This window comes from Atractosteus spatula, chromosome 2 (genome assembly GCF_055471065.1).
Source record: "Atractosteus spatula isolate fAtrSpa1 chromosome 2, fAtrSpa1.hap1, whole genome shotgun sequence".
Taxonomy (NCBI): Eukaryota; Metazoa; Chordata; class Actinopteri; order Semionotiformes; family Lepisosteidae; genus Atractosteus; species Atractosteus spatula.
Window position 1 is genome coordinate 9,826,867 of NC_142707.1, and position 22,540 is coordinate 9,849,406.

Sequence of the window (22,540 nt, forward strand, 5' to 3'; positions counted from 1 at the left end):
TTGTTTGATGTTTCATGAAGTACGAACAGTTAGATTGAATGTTATTGCTTTAGATGAATGTACTGGACGAAAGTTGAAGAATAGCAATATTTAACATCATGCTTGAAACATAATTGATGGAAAGAAATAATTTATATATACAGTATAGCACTGCATATAATATGTATATAAGAAATTAATCAGACTCTGACAGCAATCTGGAGCAATATAGGAAATGTCTTGGTTCACTGAAGGATGCAGAGGTCTGGGAAAGGTTGAAAGCAATAGCGGCTTTTTTCTTCAGTTTGAAAAAAAAAATCAACCAGGAAACAACACTCAAGTTTCCTTCCACTGGTTCACAGCTCAGATTTAGCAGGATTGGTATCTGTGATTGACATCTACAGCAACTTCTGTATCTGGCAAAGTACAGATAAACTTATTCTACTGGTCTAAGGTTGTCTGGATTTCACCATTTATAGGACCAGTGTCAAGCTTCTTGGGGGTCCTAATTGCCTAGTGTATATTATCATTTCTAAGCCACTGTGATTCCCCTGTTAATACGTTTCCTGTATGAGATAGTGAGATTTATCTGTACATTGCTTCTACAATTACAATTATTTTGGATTTTGTGATTAATGTCCATCTTGCCAGGTTTGCATCTTTGCATGGTAAGAACCTTGTGTGATCAAATCTTCTGAATGACTGCAACATGTTTAATGTAATAAAAACATATTAAGTGCAAGAAAAAAATATTTATCTTTCTAGATACTGGCACAGAGCTTTCTATACAACAATTGTGTTTGTAAAAAAATATACTGCTTCTTCTAAATCTTAGAAGGAAATGTCTTACACGTTCTACATTAGTTTTCATTGTGTTTGAATGATGAATATTGCAAAGTAAAAACAGCATTTTAGTATTAGTTTATGTTCAGACACTTTGCAAATAAATATATCAAATCGTTCTGACCTTTAAATAAATACAGATATCATGCTATATATGTACAAGAATGATTCAGGCAGAAACAGTAATTCTGAAAAGTGTTTGGGATTCTGATCTTATTTAAACTTTTTTAACTGTTACATTCCTTACTAACTTCCACCCTCAATATTTTTTAAAGTCATGCTTCCAACATATACTGAGAGAACAAAGCATTTAAAACTAAAAAAGCTATAAGTTGACAGTATTCTTTTACTGAGTTTTAATATCTCTCGGTATGTACAGTATATATTAAAAAACATGCAAATATGTATGGGTATCCTACATCCCAGACCTTAATATTAATCAACCTCTATATATTTTTAGACTGGGCAGCAGCCACTTTAAAAAAATTCCAGATTTTCTCCACATGCCTTAAGAAAATGTTTTAGCTTGTTTGATGAAATGACTTAGCTGAAAAAGGCTTCTATAGACACAAAACAGCAATAAAGTGTTAATAATATGGTAGGAACGAACCCTTACTCATTATTAATATTCGAAAAGTCAGATTGTTCTGGTATATAAATATGTTATCAATGGATACTTCAGTGTGAATAACATTGTCGGTAGGCATTTACAAACTAATTTGAAAGTCATAAACTAAAGTTACCCTTAAAAAAAAATAATCCTGTTCTTATTGTGGACTGGAGAGGAACTTCACTTAATCTTTGCACTCTGTGCTGATACCGTGACACCAAATTTTTTACATATCTCCAGCACAATATTTAAACTATTTTATCTGTTTGAGTACATCTAGTATAAAACCTTTCTTTAAAAAAAATGCTACTGGAAACATAAATTGAGCAAACAAAGCTTCTGGAATATACTCAAACAAATCATCATTTTCTCTCAGGCAGGCAAGGTCTAGTATCATCTCTTGCATATTTGCTTCAAAATATCCAGCTGCAAACCGAGCAGGGTTTTTCCTGCATGTTTTTCCAGCTTGAACAGCTATCTAAGGGCTGTAAGGAAGCTAGATGAATACTAGATAATATGTGCGCTTTGCTAATATGAAAACGTAATATTTACATTTTGAAATGATGAATGAACTAGGATGGGAAGTACTAAACTGAAAAGGTGACAGAGTTTTGAGGCTCATTCAACATTTCAGTTAACCGTCTAATCTTGCATTACTGAGTGTCTTAACAGTTCATGCCTGCCTGCATTATAAGTGTGATTAGGAGGGGAAAAAAGAAAAAAAACAGGGCTGCAGATGTTTTTGTAGCTCTGTTTGGTGGATGTAAAAGTACAAGTTCCACTGTATGGGGAGTGAAGATAAGTAAATGAAACTGTACAAACGTTTTAGGACTAGACAGTTTGATGCACAGTGTAAACTGGTCCACAACGTGGAAATTTCAGAGGAAGCAATAGGTGATTACTTAGAAGGGCTATTCCAAAACACGTGCCTCACACTGAAAATGTGACAAATTCCCTCATTACAGCTAAGAATGGTTGATTAACTGTCCAGTAGGTGGATGGCAGGGTGTGAGATATTCAGATAAGACCACAGCAAGATGCAATGATGAGTCCACAGGGGATAATCCAATCAATCTTCTGAACTCTTTTCTAAAGCTCTGCTGCAGTCTTCTTCACATTACCCCCAAAACCCACCCAATTTACCTGTCAGGTATTAAATGGTGTTAAGTGCTAGAAGTAAAACTGATGACCAAAATGTTCTCCACATGGTGCATTGGACACTCTCTTAAAAACTGGAATTTTCTGCTGAAAACCTCATTTAAGCATGTTTAAGGATTTTGGATTTTCACTTATAATATGTCCTGCGTTACCTGTTGTGTTAAGCAGAACCTGGTTATTTATAAGTTCTGATTACTGTCCATCTTAAAATGTTGAATGAATTGGTATGTATGTATATGGAAACATACAAATATTTAAAAAAACGCACAGTCATTCTTTTGTGACTTTATGGATAGCATGCCACAAATATTGAATCTTAATATTTTTGTTTCTCTTTAACAATATTTCACATTATTCAGAACATAATCCTTAAAAGTGTTCACATGTATGTACTGTTCAAATGGTCAATGAAACCTAACGTTTGCAGGTCTCAAGATCTGGAAACAATGGACAGAAGAGGAGGTGTTTACTGAGGTATAGCAGATCCGAGACAGATACACTGATCAAATCGAATAGTCTGGTTTACCTTAGTTAACATCTTGTTAAATAATAAAGAGTCATTAACAGTCCAGAGACAAAGGATAAAAGACAGTCAGGCAGAGGCAGGGGAACACACAAGAGGGAGGAGGAAACAGGACTAGAAGAGAGAGGAGAGTGCCAGGCGAGATGACCTTGTTCGAATCAACCTTAAAGACCAAGTTTTAACGAAGAATTTGAACCTTGATTAAGAGAGCTTGCTGCTCTGTGTGTTATTTTAGGAAACTCGGGTTTCCTTTATAAGGAATTCCCAGGCATTCTAAAGATGTTCTCTCCAGGTTAATGGATGCAATCAATTTTAGAATAGGGAGGTAGGAAACCGTTCACTTTGGATCATGCAAATTTATAGGAAGAGAGATTTAGCTTTGGGATGTATTCTGTTTTTTTAGGATGCAGGTTTAACTCTCTTGTTGGCCTATTAGGCATTATACCAGGTTAGTGCTCTGGGTTTTTTTTTTGGTTGGGCGGGATGTAGGCCTCTGAGATGCCATGTTTGTAAATATAGTAAATTATATTTGGTATGTTGTATTGTGTGTTGTTTAGTTTGTGCTATTGTCATTGTTAATGTTTACCTAATGTTGCCTCTCATTTGTTACTCTTTTTGTACAGCTATTCAAGAGAGCAAAGAATTCAAGTGTCTTTAATTATACCAACTGCTCGGGTGTATTCATTGGCATATCTTTTACAGTTTGGGGGTTATGATTATTTATTTTAATGATTAATTACCCCACTCTATTTAGTATTTTTGTAACCTCCTATTTGTAACAGTACTCTATGCAATAAGTCATTAGCAGACATTGTTAAGCAGTTCGTAAGCGCAATTCCAGGTATCCTAACAAGGCATTGTTCTTCCTGAAAGATTCCTGCGTGACTTTTTGACATAGCAGTTAGATGGGCACACTACCTAAATTTAAGAGTGTCTGAGTCTGAAATTCTCCATGGTGTTAAATGTATGATAAGGGGTCTGTGTGAAGACAGTGTGATGCTGATGGCAGTCTGGGAGATGACACTGTCTACTGACAGCTCCCTGTCTTTCTCCTTTGGCGTTCCCCCAGATCTTCTTCCTGCTGTCACAGGGATTAATAGCTATACTAGAGACCTTAATAGGTGCTTCAAGCTTCTATGGTGGTGTAATCCTTCATGGCTCCTGTTGAACATTAAACTCGTCTTTTTTTGTACATTACCCATTGCTTGTTTTGCATGACCTAAAGAGGTCCTAGAGAGAAGCTAATTGTATAGGATTTCAAGGCATAAACATTGCAGAGAATAAAATCTGTTTAGTAGTAATGACTATATATTAATATTAATATATTCTCCCTTAATAACACACCACTTGTCATCTGTGAAAAAAGTATTTGACAATCCTGAAGATCCCTTTACATAACATCACGTTGTTGTCCACTGGGAGAGCAAAATCATGGCACTACATGGTCTTGTGTTGCATCTACATGTGTTCTACGGGGCTGATCACACCAGGGGAAAGGGGTAACACAGAGACAGTCTCAGAAAGGAGAAGTACCTCTGGTTTTCATGACATTTTCTTGGTGCAAAGCAAAGCTTTCTGAACTGGTATTTCCCACCAGCTTGAAGCTTGACAGACATCCTGTTATCTGTCCTACGACGTCTTGCATAATACCTCAGTCTAATGAGGTGCCTAGGCTTTTCTCAGCTATGTGTGTTTAAAAAGCCTGGCCCTGGTGCCTTGATAACGTGCCTCTTCTGACTAGCAGATGGATCTCATGTAGTGAAAGCGGTGCTCCAAAGACATTCCTGACATTGCTTGTAATGGTATATTCTGTTACCATCAAACTAAGACTGATTTATTTTTAAAACTGAGATTACTTTGCCTTGCAGGTTGGTGAGAAAAAAATTAGTGTGGCATCATAAAAAACTCTGCATTATCTAACTAAATAATGCAGGGGACCTGTAACTAAAGTCTTAATGCAGAAACTTTGTTTTGGTAATTGTGTTCCTCTCTTGACCAAAATAGTGTGTAGTGCTGTATCTCACAAGATATTGAATACCATATGTGTTCATAGAGAACATCCACAGCATAATGCATTATTAGTCTTTATGTACCTACAGTAACTGTATACGTTTATATGCAGAAGACAAGAGTTGTTAAATACATCAGACAATACGTTTTCATATAGTTGTAAAGATTGACAGTAGCTTTTATTCAAGTATTTCATGTATCTGGGTTGTATATGATACTATACAATAGTTATCCAGTGTAAATAAGAAAATACTGAATGATAAAATAATACTGAAGCGTCTCCTAACGGATTCCGCATACCCAACATGAAAACTGAAGGCCCCGTCATTTGTACTGTGGTGCATAATATAAAATATAATATTCCAGATTTTAAAAAAGAAACAAAAAAAAGAACAACAATCCAAAAATATTTTCAACATTCAGCTCTGTTCCAGACAGATTAGCTGTAAACCCTGAAAATCCTATTGTGTTTTCGTTTTTCTTATATACAAAATATCATTATAAATCTTTTAAATATATGTTGTGCTGCAAGGGAATGAAGCAATATCAGGTCTTCTCCCTCAGTCTGTGCTTTGACACCTGGGGTTGGGTCTCTGTTGCACATGAATAGCAGTAGTTCGGACCTTCATCCTGCACTATCACTCAGGTTTTATTTCTATGACATCTGCCTTGATTTGGATAGTCCCCAAACCATTAAAGACAAAGGCATTAGACTGCAGCAGAATGATGCCTTTCTGTACCAGTTCAAACCTTACAAACGTTTACCATGGTACATTAGGAAAACATTTCTGCAGTTGTACCGTGCTTGTACTGGTCACTTATTTCGCAGTGCAATTTAATTTGCTTTTACCATAGTAAACCACGGTAATCTTTTATGTGAGGATCTTCTTGTTACATTACATTTTCCCCCCATTTCTGTCCTGGAGTATCTTGAGGAAATTCAAGGTAAATCCACTTTGGGTGCTTATTGTCCTAATCAAGACTAGCCAATGAGAAAAATCCAAACATTATTTCCAGTGGCCCACAAATTTCAGTGAGGACCATGGGACACTTACACATTTCTGTTAAGGGGAGCATAAGAAGAATTATATTCCCTGGTAGGTGACCAGTCCCACTGATTATGCGCCAGGAAGTGAGCTTTTATTAATTAATCTCATTGTTAAAATTAACAGATTCTTGAATGAGCTAAACCTAGGTTATTTAATCTCATCACCATGCTTGCATGCTATTTTTCTTCCATGCCATGCATTAACCATCTGTGCCCTGATTTTGAGCCACTGCCTATACTGCATTGAGGGGCAGTAGTAAGGCCAAGGCATCCTGTATTTGAACCCTGAAATTAAGAGGGCCCAGTAGTGGCTTTTTCTCTAGAGAGGAACTGCTGGATCTCACAGTCTAGAATTTGGTTCCGTTTCTCTGCCTCTTCCCGGGCCCTGTCTGCATTTCGAAGGCGGATCTCCAGAGCAGCATTCCTCCGTTTCTCCACTTCCAGAGACGCCCTCAACTCAGCCACTGTGGCCGAAAGCTCGTTGTTCCTCTTCTGCAGGCTGAATAAACACAAGCACATGCTGGGTGAGTTTCTTTAAGTACTATCTTCTACAGCTTTCAGCCAGGAAATGTGCTAACAACAATTTCAAAAGAAAGAAAATCATTTCAAAAAATGCGTGAACTCCAAAAGCAGCAACACATTTGATCTCTTCTTTCCTTAGGACTAGAGAATGTTTTGAGGTCAGTAGTGTTACATTACATCTGCACCTAAGCATAGTGTTTATCTTAAAGTGAGATTGAAATAATTTTCTTTAATTATCGTTAGATATTCTAAAGAAGTCCCTGTGAAGATGAATATACATACCTATTAATTTGATCTTCATAGACCTTTTGGTTGCCATTGTCTTCCTGCTCCCTGCTCTGGACAGTAGTGGCCTTTTGCTCTTTTTCAGTCTCAGATCTCTGTAATTCCCTGGGCTGCAACACCTCAGCCTGAGCAGCTGTTTCTTTAGTGGCTTCCAGAGCTTTGGAGTCAGCCCGTTCAGAAGTCTTCCGCAGGCCAGGGTAAAAAGAGACCCGCTGGAGGTCAAGAATCTTGAAAATATCCTCCGAGAGTGTGCCTTTCTCAGAGTCTGACTCAAGAGGGGAAGATCCTGGCTGGCCCCAGAGGTTAGCTTCTAAAAGCCCAGCCCTCTTCCCACTGCCATTCTTCATAGAGCCCTCTCCTCCAAAGGAGGACTTACGAGACGGCAGGGTCTGTGTGCGCTTGCGAGGGCTGCCTGTCCAGGGGTCTGTGCACGGGGAACCAGAAGTGAGGGAATTAGCTCCTTCCAATTCCAAACCATCACTGTCTAGGAACCTGGCCACATCTTCTGCAGATTCGGACAAAGAAGGACTTTCACTCTGCAGGAAAAAAAAGGACAAAGAGGCTGTTGAGAAAGAAACCAATGATCTACCAATTAACAGTGCCTTCACAACATTTTGAAGGTTGCATTGGAACAACAAGACTTTCAGAGAGGAAGATATTAAGAATATAGTGCCAAATGCTGTGACAGGTGGGGGACAAGATAAACATATTTCATTCCTGAAGGATCCAGGATAATTTTAGAAAAATGGAGACTTTTTTTTTGCTTTACTAGATTTTTAATAAAGCTGAAAAATGTGAAATATACCAAGGAAGAAGCATACAATGCAAATCTGTTGAGATACTCACTATGTCATCCTTGGAGCTGTCTGTGGGTCCCTCTGTAACATCCCAGCCCACAGAGCTACGGGGAATATTGGACTTCTTATTGTCACTCTTCTGAGGTGGGGGGAATGGAGCCACATCTTTGGATTTTGGGAAGAGCTCATTGTGAAGGCTTATCATCACTGTCATGAGCTTCTGAATCTGGGGTGTGCCTGCAGATTACAGGGTCACATAAAATGAATCCATTTTGATGACTCACTATTTCTGTAGGCTAGATGAGCAGAATAGTGTCCTGTTGCCTGTGACCGATCTTGTCTATATTGTAATACATGGGGTAATACCCGATTTATTTGTCATGAACTAATTGGAAAATCTTCATTGTATGCCCTACCCACCCTTGTTTTTTTGTGTTTAAAAAACATTGGGTTTTGAACAACTCCTCATGATGTTGAATTACATAGGTAACAAAACAACAAGATGAAAGGGCATGTCTTTAAAACTGAGTTTTGAATCCTTTATTTAGCCAGGTAATTCAATCAACACATTCTCATATACAATGTCCAGTTGAAGACTACCCATTCATACAGCAGGGCATTTACTCAGATTAGCAATCTGAGTGCCTGGCTCAAAGGTACAACAGCAGCATTCAAAGCAGGATTTGAACACAAAACCCCCAGCTACTGTAGGAGTCCTAAGAGCCAGAGCTCACCTTTCATGATGGTGACGGGATCTTCAATTCGGGGTTTCAGCAAGTTGACACCTATGACTGTGGCAAGGTTCTCAACACTCATTTTATTTACACTCGAGTTCAGCTGGATTTCATATAGAAACCTGCAACAAGAAAAGAAACTCTGCATTCAAGTGACAAACAGCCATGATTCACAGCAAATAATTCCTTCATCCTCTAGTGTTCAGCATCTCTTGAGCACTCTTACAGGCAATGAATGGATCCAGCAATCTGCTCTACATGTTTGGCATCTGTTACAGGCCAAGAGTGATAAATACTGGGATTTCAGTGTAGGCAATGGTTAGACCTTCTTTTACATGGGATAGGAAACGAATGACCTCTGCTGGCCAGATACTGGAGGTGCATGAAGCCCTTAATATAAAACCAGTGAGGGCACGTTTTGTCATTGTCCAAAGCTCAGCGTATTATTTTATCAGAGCACAGGGCTCCTTGTTCGAGTCTTCACTCGAGAATACATAGCCTGATCATATATTCCTTTTTTCTTTACAAACACCAATCAGTCAGAAGGCATGAAATGTGATTTCTAAACAGATAGTTCCAAATCATGAAATAAGAAAGACCAATTGAGCTGCACACAGAACATTAGCTAGAAAATTAAATGTAACATACCTGCAGATGTAGCTGAGAAGTTTGTAGTTGGCTCTGGGAAGGAGGGAAATCTGCTTCTCTATTTTCACTCGACCCTGGAATATATTTAAGACATAATTGTGTTAAATATTTCAGACTGTGCATCACAGAATATTGTAATCAACAACCTTTTGTGTTAGAATGCAGCAATTTTTTAGCAAACAATTATCCCTCTGGATATTTTAAATGAATGCAACAGTTAAAGGATAATTGGAAATGTATGCTATCCATTCATCATCAGATAACTTACTCCTGGCTGGGATCATGGTATCCTAGAGCCTATCCTGGCATCATAGTGCACAGGAAGCCAGTACCACACAGTGCACACACCAGTTAACCTAGACACCAATGCCTTTGGAAAGTGAGAAAGATCCAAAGCACGGGGTGAAAAACCCATGCAAACATGGGGAAGAGCATGCACACTCCGCACAGAATGTGCCCCAGTCCAGACAACACGCAAGACCTTAGAAGCAGCAACTCAAAATGACACACCCTCCCGGTGCCAGTACTACATCCCTAAACTAATTGCCAGTTAAATAATTGCCATTGTGGCTATTTACAAATAATTTAGTGGCTGTCGGGTGTCGCTGTAATTGCGTCTGTCTCTTTAGCTGACTTTCCACACAGTTCATTGATAATGGAAAAAGATCAAACATCAAAACATCACAATGTGCACATGGGTGTACAGTACTGTATGCGGTAGCACTTACCAGCTCTGGGTTAGTGCTGAGAAGCTGGCTGCAATCCAGAAAGTCCTCGTACTGGCACCAGGGCACTACAGGCTGAGGAAGCTCCCGGAGGTACAACTTGAACAAGGAGGCCACCGTGTGGACATCAGTGTCACTGCAAGACAAAATCATCATACGACTTTTGAATGTATTTATAAAAAATAGACCACAATCAAAATATTTGAATTGCTCCACTTTTGATGTTCCTGCCTCTTATTTTATAGAAAACAAAAAAAGTTATATTAGGCTTATTTTATAGCCTAATAGGCTATATTTATAGGCAATCCTTGATATTTTGGTAAAAAAACCCAACTCAATATACAATATATTGAAATGGCACTGCATGTTTTGCAAGAAGACTCCAGGACTGGTGCATTGGGAAATATATCTTATTGGAGAATTATTTGAAGAGGGGAGAATGGAATACATTCCTTCCCAACAGTTTACAGATTTAGAAAAAATCTCTCTGTTTTTGCCATAATAACCAACAAAACAAGCTGTTTTGTGTTTTACGTTCAGGAATAAAAGTGGAGGTAGATCAATAGGTCTACAAAATACAGTATGTGCATTGCAAGACAACAAATGCAAGAAATGGGAGCAACAGTCAATCCAGCCCATCAGCTTTATTGTGGTGTGCGATGCTTGCTGTTGTGCAGTCTGAACATCCTTCGGAGGAGCATTCTGAATAGACAGGATGTGGTTGAGTGAGAAGGAGGGTGTGGAGGCTGCAAGTTGTTTCTCTGTACTTCAGTGACTGTGGGCTACCTGGCCGTCTGTGGCTTCCACAGGAGAGAACTGAGCAGTGAGTCAGCAGGGAGAAGGTGGGGCTGCATCATTACTGTAACATAATACAGCTTTGGACACCACGGACTCATGTCCAGTACAGTATGTAGGTCACAGACTGTGATTTCTCAATCTCTTCATAATTGCTTTGCCTTTGCTTTTTTTTTTAAATGCACACCTATCTTTGTGCTGCAATTGTTTTTCTGGCTACTCCCTTGCAATCTCTTAAGGAGGAACCATACAAACTATATTAATATGAACAGAGCATTTATGATTTTAAAATTAAGTCTGTACCATGTTCATTTTCTTTTTTTTACAAATCTGCAGTTCCTGTAAACAAACTATGGACATACAAGACACTTTATCAGGAACAATAAAGAACAACACTGAAAACTGGTCCAGAAAAGGTTTTCTTTGTTAACCCACTTGGATGCTGACTGTTTCTGCTTCTCTAGGATCCACTGCTACCAAAAAAGAGTTTGGCTTTCATTTTTTAATCGATGTTGTCAAAAATAACCCAGTTCACAGCACAGATATCCTGCCAAGGCCAGGTGGAAGAAGACTGAAGAATGCAATCAAAATGTCAGCTGAAACTCCCTAATCTGATACAAAATGCATGTGCAGCTGTCACCTCCAAGAACGTACCTTGGGAAAGAGGGTCTCTCTCCTGCATCAAAGGCATCTCTGAACTGTTTCACCTGGTTGTCCTGTCCTGGCAGACGGAAAATGCCCTCCTCGCTTAGCCCGTGCTCCCGGATGAACTCGGCACACTTCTCCACTAGAATGGGCACAGAGTGATGTCCGAACTTCTGCTCATACAGCAAAGTGTCTGCAAGATTCTGCCCAAAGACAGCTATAACAGAGAGAAGGGGGGCTGTTATATCACCACAGAGCATTGAAACCACCTCTCGGTAAACTGGGGAGGCTGTTTTGACCTGAGGTGCCATTACAAAGATGACCTCACGTGAAAAGGTTGAAAATCAGTTCTTATCCATTTGCAAATGAAAGAAAATGGCTGATGTAATTTGAATGACTTCCTAATGAAGTGTACATTATGGCCATTGTTGATGACTTACAAAAGTCTGCATGAAATTGGTTATTGCATTGTGCCTCCTGCAGTATGTAATTATTATCAGGCATTTTTTGGAAAGTCTTATGAACCCCAGGCACAGTAAATTGATTTATGTTATTGCAAGTCAATGTAAATAAGTAAAACATACTGGTTAACTGTGCAATTCATACTTGACATGCATCAATATGAAGCTTTAATACAAAGTAGTGGATTTGTGGGCTTGTGTGTCTTGTGTACCTCCACTGGAGGGCGCTCCTATCATCCTGCGGATGGTTTTGACCCACTCCTCCATTTCATTCTGGGAATTTGCCATAAGGATGTGGGAATCCCGCTCTCGGTCCCCAAAGCCACCTGTAAGGCAAGCCTTGGGTCAGCCGAGCCTGAGTTGCAGATTAACCCCTTGGCTGAGATCAAGTCCAGAACACTATACATAGCTACTGCAAGGCTGGCCATATCCCTGACACAAACAAGAGATGTACTGTAGGTAAATACTCTTCAGCTCCTTGAGGAAAGCAGAAGTTATCACTGAATCACGTAATGTGCTTGTCACCTCCCACTGACCAAAGTGTTAGAATAATGTCTAGAAAATTATACTGTGTCCACAGGAAATAAGCAGGTCTCCAGAGCAATTCTTAGCACTGTCAGTGGAGGGGAATTTGTTGCCTTATTCATGTGGCAGTGAGCTTTTGCATCACAGATACTGCAATTATTACAGTAAGGCAGAATAAACTGTGAAGTGCCTATTTACATCCTCCAGAACGTGAATAGATTGACATTGAATATAATGATGTTAAAGAGCAGACCAGCTTGCTCAGCTCTACTGAGGCAGAAACAAAGCTTAGATGCAACTAACAGAAAAGAGTATTTCGGGCTGGTCTAACACCTGGCATACACAGTACAGTCCCAAAGAGATTACATGAAAGTCCCCAAAAATCCCAGTAACCAGAATTCATTTTCACCCTGCCAAGTGCTGAGGTGCTATATTGTATTATGAAGTACACTATAGAATCAAATGAATCCCCTTACATCAGTCATTCTAAAAAAAAACTGTTTTTCAGGCCAGTGCTATTATTTAAACAAGAAATAATGAAATATTTGAGGGCTATGATAGTATAACAAAGCCAGAATAGGTCAGGTTGACAGATTCACTAGTGAAAAGTATTTGCATGCATAATGGCCACTTAATTATTATCTTAATAATGCAAGCAGATTTAATACCATGCACAAGAAGTGAAACACAATCCAACTGTACTTCTGATGAAAGGTTTAGTAAGTTTGTTTTTCAGCTTTTCTTGAAGTTGTAAGGGAACTGGAGTCAGAGTCTGTCAGCACTGGGATTAATGGTAGCTGTAAAAAGGACAGTGGCGCTTTGTGAAAAGCCTAATTTCAAAGAACATCCCAAGGTTATTCTTTCACTATCCTATAAATCCAGAGACTAACCACATAGAAAAACACAGGGACGCAGCAATACAACCGTAGCATGGTGCAGTTAGCATTTTTGTGCCTTACCTGGGATGATTTCAAATAGAAACTTGCCAGGGTCATCAGCATTCGAAGGAAGTTCATTTATCTGACTGGACGGTAGTGCAATATATCCCTAGACATAAGAGACACACTCAGTTCACTGATTGGTGGGCTAGCTGTGTAATGAAAAGAGCAGGACTGTTCAGATTTATGATGCACTTGAGCCAGAACTGTAGCATCTCACTGATTTTTAAGAGTATATAGTGTGTACTATGTATATGAACCTGTTGTGTAACAAAGAACAAAAACCCAAGAGTGGAACAATCAATACATGTATTTTCCAGCAGTAAGAAGTCAGAAAATTCAAAGAATAGTTCTTTTTAAAAAGAAATAAGCCATTGCACCTTCTTATTTGCTGTGTTTTGTGATTTTTATATTGCACCACAGCAACAAATGTGAATAATCAAACAACAGTTTTTTGCTGCAAGTAAACAGACAAGGACTAGTGAAATGAAGGAGTTAACACACATACTGTAGCTGTGTCACATTCACACAGAGCCCACCCCTTTCTTACCTGGCAAGTACTGTCCTTGTCATCCTTGTAGTAATAGAGATTTTGTCCCTTCAGCACAAAGTACTTCAGCTGCCAGTTCTTCACTATCGACCTCTGCTTCTTCAGCCAGCCTGTCTTCAGTGGTCTGTCCAGGGAGTTCAAGGAGCCAGGCTGGCCCAGGCCAGAGGAGGGGTCGGCCGGCATGACGCTCTTGGACCGAGCTGCCAGGGGAAAGGGCAAGTTGAGCATAGCCGGCGTTGAAGCAACAGCAAGGTAAAAAAACAAAAGAAAAATAAATCAGAAAAAAAGGCTCGTGAGAGAAACAAGGAAATGACCTTTCAGAATGATACTGGCTGCCTTTACAATCCTTCGCCTAGTACGATTCAGATAAATATTCGATATATAAAAATGTAAATGAAGTGGCATTTGAGAGACCAAACTTATTGCTTAGATTTTTGTACTGAAGTGTCATTTCCTATGATGAAAATGCAAGCTTGTGTTTTCCCAGCTGTATGCTGTGTCTGTGTGCCTCTGTGTGTCAGCATGCTGCAGCTGGGAGGAAGTAGCCGTCCAGCTTTTGACCTGATCAGTTTCCTGTTGAGCAAATTGTTTCATATGGGTAGTGATTGTTCCATAGAAGGAAAAGCCTTTTTGCAAAGTGTGCTATAGGCTGACTGGGGCCTGTGGGTCTTGGCTGAATGCAGCAGCGAACTTGGGAGGAAAGAAAAAATGAAAAGCAATTCACAGGAGTACTTCCAAGCTTTGCTCCAGAGCTGAATTTCTAAAGTTGAAGAATTTCCTGAGTTGCTGAACCTAATTGTAGAAGTATGAAGATAATGGAGATGACTATCAAGCTAGAAATAATACAGTTGAGGAGAACAAAAATAAAGTGACTGCTATGGGTTTTGCCACTTAAGTTTAGGGATTTTAAAAGGGCTCTGTATGGAGAGAGCAAATGTGGAGCAAACTTTTTTGTTTGAAGCACAATGACTTTAAAAGTTCTTCTGGAACACATCAAACCACAGAAATAGAAATGTGAACTCAACCAACGCAAAATGTGAAGGCCAGAGCTTTTCTTGGTCTTGGAGAACAGAAGAAAAAAATGTTTTGAAGAAAATCACAATGATTGACAGTAGGCCAGGTTTCCTAGCAATGCACTAACCTATAGTACAGCTCTCAGCTTACATTTAGGGAAGTACAAATGGGTGTATTTTCAGGTGTGGCCATAAAATGGCTGAATCAACAGCAGACTCTGCCTGCCTACACAAACCTACAGCACCCACAGTGATATAAGTGTTAAATGAACTCTGGTGCTTCAGTGGAACAAGTCCCAACAATACCAGCATCACCCAGACAGCTTTAATTTAAAAAAATTGAACTTGTTTGTTATGGTTTCAAGGAACTGCTTAAGAGCAACAGAGCCCTTTTTCATACTTTTAAAAAGCAATAACTAGAAATATGATGTATGACTTAAAAATACACACAGGTGGAGTGCAGGGGTCATTTATGTTAAACACCTTTAGTGAACATTTCCCTTGATTTTTCTCTTGAAATGCCGCACAAAGAAGACAAATGCATTTCTAATTTTAAGTGGAAACTGACCATATTTAGCACATTAGGTTTATAAGTGTTTTACATCTATCAGACAGGGCCCAACTGAGAGATACTAATGACTGAATACACAGTGGTGTATCTCCAGCAGAGTTCTGTCCAAATCAATATTGTTATGCAGTACATCATGGATGATCTGATGCCCAGATTACATCAAAGTTATCTATCTGATTTTTGTAATTCTTTCATAACATGGTGTATTTGTTTATTGTGTTATAAAGAATGGAGTGCCTGAAAATATACAAAGTACATACATTTGAAGTACCGCATTACAGAAACAGTGCTGTACAGTGCACATTAATGCAAAGTACATGTTCAATAAGAAATAAAATAATTTGTAAATACTCTGTGATATACTTTTGCCTGATCAGACTGTGACTGCCAGAAAATGTTGGAAGCCAGACCATCTATTTTTGAATAATTGTTTAGTTTTAATGGCAAACGAGTTTAATGGTAGAGTGCTTTTCCTGCATCGTTTGTAACAATCGAAAGTAAAAACAAAATCGTAAAGGAAGTGTGCATTTATCTGTTTTTAGACATATTTGGGCACAAGTTCATGTTAATCTGGCACAGCAGTTTTAAGTAACGTCTAACTTTTATTTGACAGACAGTCACTTCATTTACAGGATGCTTAAGAAGGCTGGCACTGTCTAAGACAGATACAAAAACGATATCAGGTTTTGTCCTGTAAATGAGAAATATACGCAGAGTTTTGGGAGAAACTGGGGAAGGCATGAGAGAAAACCACCTGCAATAGCAAAACACTGTCTTATCAGAAGTAACCAGTGCATCCACGACCCGACCAAACAGGAAGTCTCACCATCATGCAGGAAGAAGATTTTTAAGATCTCCACCTAAATACAGCTGCTTCATCTTTTCTCAAAGAATCATTGGCCCTTTGAGAAAGGTCTTCAACCTGGCACTTCATTTAAACAGTCACATTTACTAAAAGTCACCGAATGTAGCATACAGTAGCAAGTAGACTGCAAGAGGCATTACTAACTATGATGCAATGTTAAGTAATACATTTCTTTAGCATGTTTGAAATTTTATATTGGAAGATCAGTAATCCTAAAGCATCAACTCAAGTATGAGTGAAATAACACTGCAGTGGAACAGATATATTTTGCCCCGCTTTGTATGTACAGTAAGGGTATTCATTCATTATAGACCAAATTAAAGAACAACTCCAGTCTGTCTGCCCTTTCCAAGTTACAGACCCCCAACCTGACTAGTGGATTTTCTCTAGCAAAAGAAAGAAGCTTCTGGAAAACCTAACGCCATCATCAAAACCCAATCTTGTCATTTTTGACTCTTTGAGTTGAAGCTTCGGTCTAACCTGGGCTGAAATGTAAGAACTATTTTGTGTATTCCTATTTGATAATACCTATTTTAAGGGTATTGAACATTGTTTTGTCCTAGCAAGAGAAGATGTTGTCCTAGCAAGAGTTGTACCTATAGGATCTGGTATACAGTAAATAGCTGATGTGGGCAACACTCAGATGCATGTAATCTTTTGTCAGTAATGTATTAAAATTTTAATATCTCACTAGGCCAAAGTAGGAGGTAACCTCCATGTTCCGTTTTAAATGCTGAGTGTGAAACAGTCCCCTGGGTCGAAACTGCTTTTGTATACCTGAATCAGATCTGCTCGGTACTGGACTAAGGAGATTCATCTCCCTCAGCCTGGCTGTATACAACAATCCCCTGAGGAACCAGGAATCATCTTCGTTGCTTGGCTTTGAATTCTCGGGGGGTAATTTCTGTAGTCTGGTGAGCCATTTCAGAAAGCAATCCTGGCATCGCTTGTGCCCAGATGGCAGTACAGGCAAACCAGCTGTGCCTGCTGCAGATCAGAAAAGAGTAACACGGAGTGGGATCGTTTTATCTGAGTGAGAACTGGTGAAATTGCAGGTTTGGTGCTAATATTCTAGCCTTTGTAAGTGAGGCATCTTTATGAGTACTCCTTAATTTCTTTTCTGACTGACATTTGTCTGATCTGAATGGGTTAAGGTAAAGCCGTTAACCCTATTTTATTCGACTGTATCACAAAGCCCTGCATACAGTATATGCTTAAAGGCATGTCTCACTGGCAAACGTACAAAGCTGGCAATTTGAAACCCTCTGTAGTGTGTTTCCCTTCTCACTTGGCTCACATTTCACACACCATCACAATACAGCAATAAGCCCTCCTTTAATTTACAGCCCAGTGTAACATCCTCGCATTCAAGGGAAGATTAAATAAGAATTATTTGGATTGGGACTGAGCTATATGATTGATTAAGAATTTGGTAAATGTCACTCAAGTCATTTTTGATCAAAATAATTGCATATGTGTACAGGTTTTACGATCCCTTTAAAATATGTGGTGTCAAAATATTTGTGTGCCGCTCTGTAAACAGACTAAAGACAATAGGATCCCTGTTCATAAAAAAGGGACCGGCTGGTTCTCAAACTCCATGCATTCCTTTTAATAACAGCTCTCATACTTTCTAGTGATGTCTTTCGGCAGACAAGTCAGCAAGGTGCTTAAACCTTGTGTAAATCCTTAATCCGGACCTGGAACTGCAGAATATTACTGATACATAACCCGCATGTTAAACTGCAAAGAATGACATTTGTAAAGCAATTAAATATAAAGAATGATTCCTGTGAAGTGACTAGGAGAATGTTGTTTCATGGAACTCAGCATTACATAGATGTGAACCACTGTATCTTTATTTAAAGTGAATGAATGGAAAAAAGAGTCTGATATGACACTGCTAAAAACAACTTCCCCATCTGATCTTTTTAAATGAAAAACATTGCCACACTGCTGTCCAGCTTAACTGCTTGACTTCTGTTTCATGTTTAAAACAACATTTATGTTTTTACAGAAAAATACTGACTGATATCAGTATTTCATCATAATGGCATGTTACAATATTTTCAAAAACTTGCACGGAGCATTGTTGAAAGCCTCCACTTCAAACCTTTCAAATTACAAATGCAACACTAACTACAATGCATTATAAGGGGTAGCTGCAACCCATAGTCTATCAAGAGCTTGTTCAAATTTCTTAACCTTTTTCATCTGAAGTTGAACTGACCATTATTACTAAAGTTACATCTTGACCTCTACCTCAAGGGTAATGTACTGTATAGCTATATTTTTAATATCTTCTCATGGTAAGCCTGATAAACTACACTGACATAATTGGAGCTCATTTTTGTTCCAATTAAACATCGAAAGTTACAGTTGTTAATGCTAAGACCCACTGCCACCAAACTATGTCATTTGTACTGTACTTTGTCTCACCTTCAGTGACAGAATCCAACAAACAGGACATGGATAAACAACATAGCAGGACATGGATAAACAGCTAACTTCAGCCTTGTTTCGGTAGCTTTTACAAAACTGTATGATGCAAAAGCACGCAGATGTCGAAACTTGAGGTGGAAGACAGAGGTTTTGAATTCAGCTATTGTGAGTTAAAGATCAAAGTAATGGTGGAACTTGCATAGAAGAGGAAATCTGTCTTCCGGCAGCATTAGTGGTGTGTGCAAGCTGTAAACGCATGGCATTAGAACGAAACATGCCAGAGGAAATCACTCTGAATCGACAAATCAACTCGCGTTTTACCAGAAAGATACTAGATTCGACAGCTCATGGTGCAAATTGATAATGACAAACTACATGTCAATAGCAGGCGATAGAGATGATATGGTCCATTTTGTAGAATCCTTTTTACTATGATTTTACTGGTACAGAAAAAAACACTGCTGCTTGACAGTCTTCTGTTATACTTAAACATAATTCTCCACGTTTGAGGTCAGAGAATGTATTTTACTAATAAAAATGCAACATCCCTTTATTGCATGTTTAAAACGGATACACCATCATGAAGACTTAGCAGCGACAGAGTTAGCATCCCTGAACAGAGGCAGACTATATGACAGAGAGCAAAGGGGAAGTTGTCTTAGCAGAAGCATCAAGTGTGCGTAGCCCAGCACCCGTTCCCCTTCTCTATAACCAGAAGCAAATGCTTTAGTCGAACGTGCTCTTACCTATCTTACTGGCTTCAGCTCGGAGGTTGAAGTCCCAATTCCGAATCTTGAGTGACATTTCTCCTACAGGAGACTCACCTACAACCGTTTTTAGAGAAACAAGGCAGTTAATGATATCGGATGCTCTTTCACTTCACTTCCTCCTTCCTGTGTGCTGACCTTTTTTTCTTCTTCTTTTTCTCTTCTTCTGCTCACTCTTCACAGACCCGTTACCTACAGCCCAGCCACAACAATTTCTCCCCTCCCCTCCAAACTGATGCTTTTAAGGATGAAGGATTTCCTTTAGAAGTCTTTGTTGGCCTCTCCTGCTCCTTTTCTGTTGATGAGAAATGACTTCTTTTCTCCTGACACTGATCACATCACTCTGTTACCCAGATATCTCATCTCACGCCCCTATTCTTTGGCTGGTTCTTCGTGCTCAAGGAAGTGGGTTAATGAGTCTCTGTTTTCTGCTCTTGAGTAAAACACTTAGTGGTTAGAATAGTTACGTGCCTAGTTTTGTAGTGGAGGGCACAAGAAGCGAACGTGGTTATTAAACTATTAATATTGCATTCCAGGGTTATTGAGAAAGAACACAGGACTAATGCCTTCATCAGAATACATCCCTTTTCAGCATAAACAGGTGTTTGTTTTCTTTTTGTTTCTATGCCACACTGTTTATTATTTTTGTCATCAATGCTTAACTCAGTTTTAATTAAACCCTTGTTGTTCTGTATTAATTCACAGTCATTTTTTTTAGCTACCAGTATTAAAAGATTTTCATTTGAATATGACCTCTTCTAAAAAAACCACTGTGCTACACTGAGAAAGCTAAGATCAACAACAATATTCTGCAGAAGTGAAAGGCTTTTGGAAGAAATACACAAGCTCTGCCACGACACATACAGTACTAACTTACAATCTGAAATCTAAAATAGAGTTCCCATGCCAATCGGTTTGCGTGTCCTTAACTATGACAGCATCATGTAATGAGAAACTTAAATACACAACTTGTAACACTTCGTCTGATGGATGCGCAGCAGGGTTTGGATGTTATTCTATATTGTGCAATGTATGTGCAATAGAGTTATTATTGCTGGGAAACATCATTGACAACCACAAGCTACAGAACACCATCAATATGGCCCTAAGCCATGATGCCTCTACCATGTCCATGTTCATTGCTTTGACAGACCTCATTGTCTCATGAGCGATGACACCCCACCCCAACATAGCTCCCCCATAGTCTCATTATACAACACACATATCCTCAATCTATGTCGTCTCTAGATTCTGACACAACCACTGGCCCTGAGAAAAGACAGTTCTCTCTTTGTCCGTTCCACCAGGGGCAGTGGAGAGCTGTCCGCTGTATTCAAACCCGATGAGGGCTACATGTGTGCCAACATGAGGACCAGGGATCCAGCACTGATGACCCTGGTGTCGTAGGGTATGTACAGATGCTGGTCGCAGATATGCTCCATTGACCAGTCGAGCGGTAACAGACCTTCACGGAAAAACGATCGTTAATCTGCAAAAAGACAGCTGCATGATCTTGCTTCTTCAGTGTCACATGTGGACAATCTGCTGGCACTCCAAAAGCTCTAGCTACCTGCCTACAGGTATGTAGCAGACTTAAAAAAGTCGCGAGCAGGCAATATGAAGTGGACAGTTCCTTAAATATCCATTTTGAATACTGCTCATTTAGTAGAACACGTACAAATGCATGTTCTAGCAGTTCAGATTTTGGATGACTGCATATGCTTGACTTTAGTCGGTGACCAGGAAAGGCACACAACATGAAAAAACAAATGGTTTAGGTTTTTAGTTGTCATTTTTTCATTTAAGGCAATGACACTTATTACTTCTGTTCATATACTGAGACTTTAACCAATGTGTTTTTTACATAAACAGTATGTATATGTGTAGGAACAAGCAAAGGTTTATTCCATGCTGAAAATAGAAGAAAAGAAACACGTTTCAGATGTGAAGCGAGATATCTTTGGATATCAGAAGAAGACCCCACAGCTGAAACGTTGTTTCTTTTCTTCTCTTTTCAGCATGGAATAAACCTTTGCTTGTTCCTTTGCAGCCTACAGTACATATGCTGACACAGCTACGTATTTGACCTACTATGTATATGTATGTTTTCATATCTTTCTATGCCTGCATACAGTACAAGCGAATATCTAACATTAATATTTTTGGGGGATCTAAGTGAATAGGTTAAGTCAGACGTGAATGCTTCAGCTGAGCGCTTATGGATCAAAGATCTTCCAAACTTTTAAAAACTGCAAAGAAAGATCAAAGAATAAAATGGTGAAGGCACAAGCTTTCACTCCGTTTGCTATGGGAGTATAAGTAATTTAAATAGCTTACATTTTTACATATATATTTAAATTAACTGTAAATGAGCTCAGGTGCACAGAACTACTTGAACAAGTCATACAGTTAGTTGAGTGGCTTCTGTCTGTGTGCAAAATAAAACAGGTTCACGTGATTTCAGCATAAATCCACGTCTCTGTAAGGAACTCGGTGAGATAGTTCATTTAAAGCAAAGATTCTACAGCGAAAACCAAGGAGCTTTCCAAACAACTCAGGGATAAAGATTCAGAATAGCACAGATCAGGGGGCAAGCATAAAAACAGAGGAACATTTTAAAGACGCTGAATAACACTGTGAGCAAAGGGAAGTTCATTGTTAACAACTGGGGGACACTCAGACTCTTCCCAGAACAGACCGTCTCTCCATACCGAGTAGCCGAGCAAAGAGAAACTGCTTAGTGATGCACCTCAGGGACCAATGGCAACTCTGAAAGAGCTACAGAAAATGTCTACGAGACAACAATAACCCAGTTACAGAATAAAACTAGTCTGCACAGACCTGGGAAAAAACCCCATCAAATTCTGCACGGGATTTGCAACTAAGCTTTTATGTGATTCTACAAAGATGAGGCAAAGGGTTTTGTGGTCAGACAAGACAAAAGCATTTAAACTTTATGGTTTAAATGCAAAGCGTTACGCCTGACAAATTGAACACGATCTTTACTGTCGAGCATGGGGACGGCGCCATTATGTTATAGTTCTGCTACTCATCAGCGGGGACTGGGAAGGCTGTCAAGAATTATG

The 22,540-nt window shown here is 39.1% G+C and overlaps 1 protein-coding gene across 2 annotated transcripts; it reads right to left on the reverse strand.

The window, feature by feature from the left end:
• Positions 1-5,279: 5,279 nt before the first annotated feature.
• Positions 5,280-19,570, reverse strand: arhgap25 (Rho GTPase activating protein 25). 2 transcript variants are annotated; one of them, XM_088937462.1, is made up of 11 exons: positions 19,434-19,570; positions 13,797-13,996; positions 13,268-13,355; positions 11,996-12,109; positions 11,332-11,539; positions 9,886-10,018; positions 9,158-9,231; positions 8,510-8,631; positions 7,825-8,012; positions 6,976-7,514; positions 5,280-6,670 (listed from the first exon to the last, which is right to left on the reverse strand). In XM_088937462.1, exons 1-11 carry the CDS (start codon positions 19,489-19,491, stop codon positions 6,463-6,465), a joined length of 1,932 nt encoding a protein of 643 aa, XP_088793588.1. In that variant the 5' UTR covers positions 19,492-19,570; the 3' UTR covers positions 5,280-6,462. The 2 variants fall into 2 exon arrangements, with proteins under 2 accessions (XP_088793588.1, XP_088793595.1); XM_088937469.1 differs by lacking the exon at positions 11,996-12,109.
• Between the last annotated feature and the right edge of the window lie 2,970 nt (positions 19,571-22,540).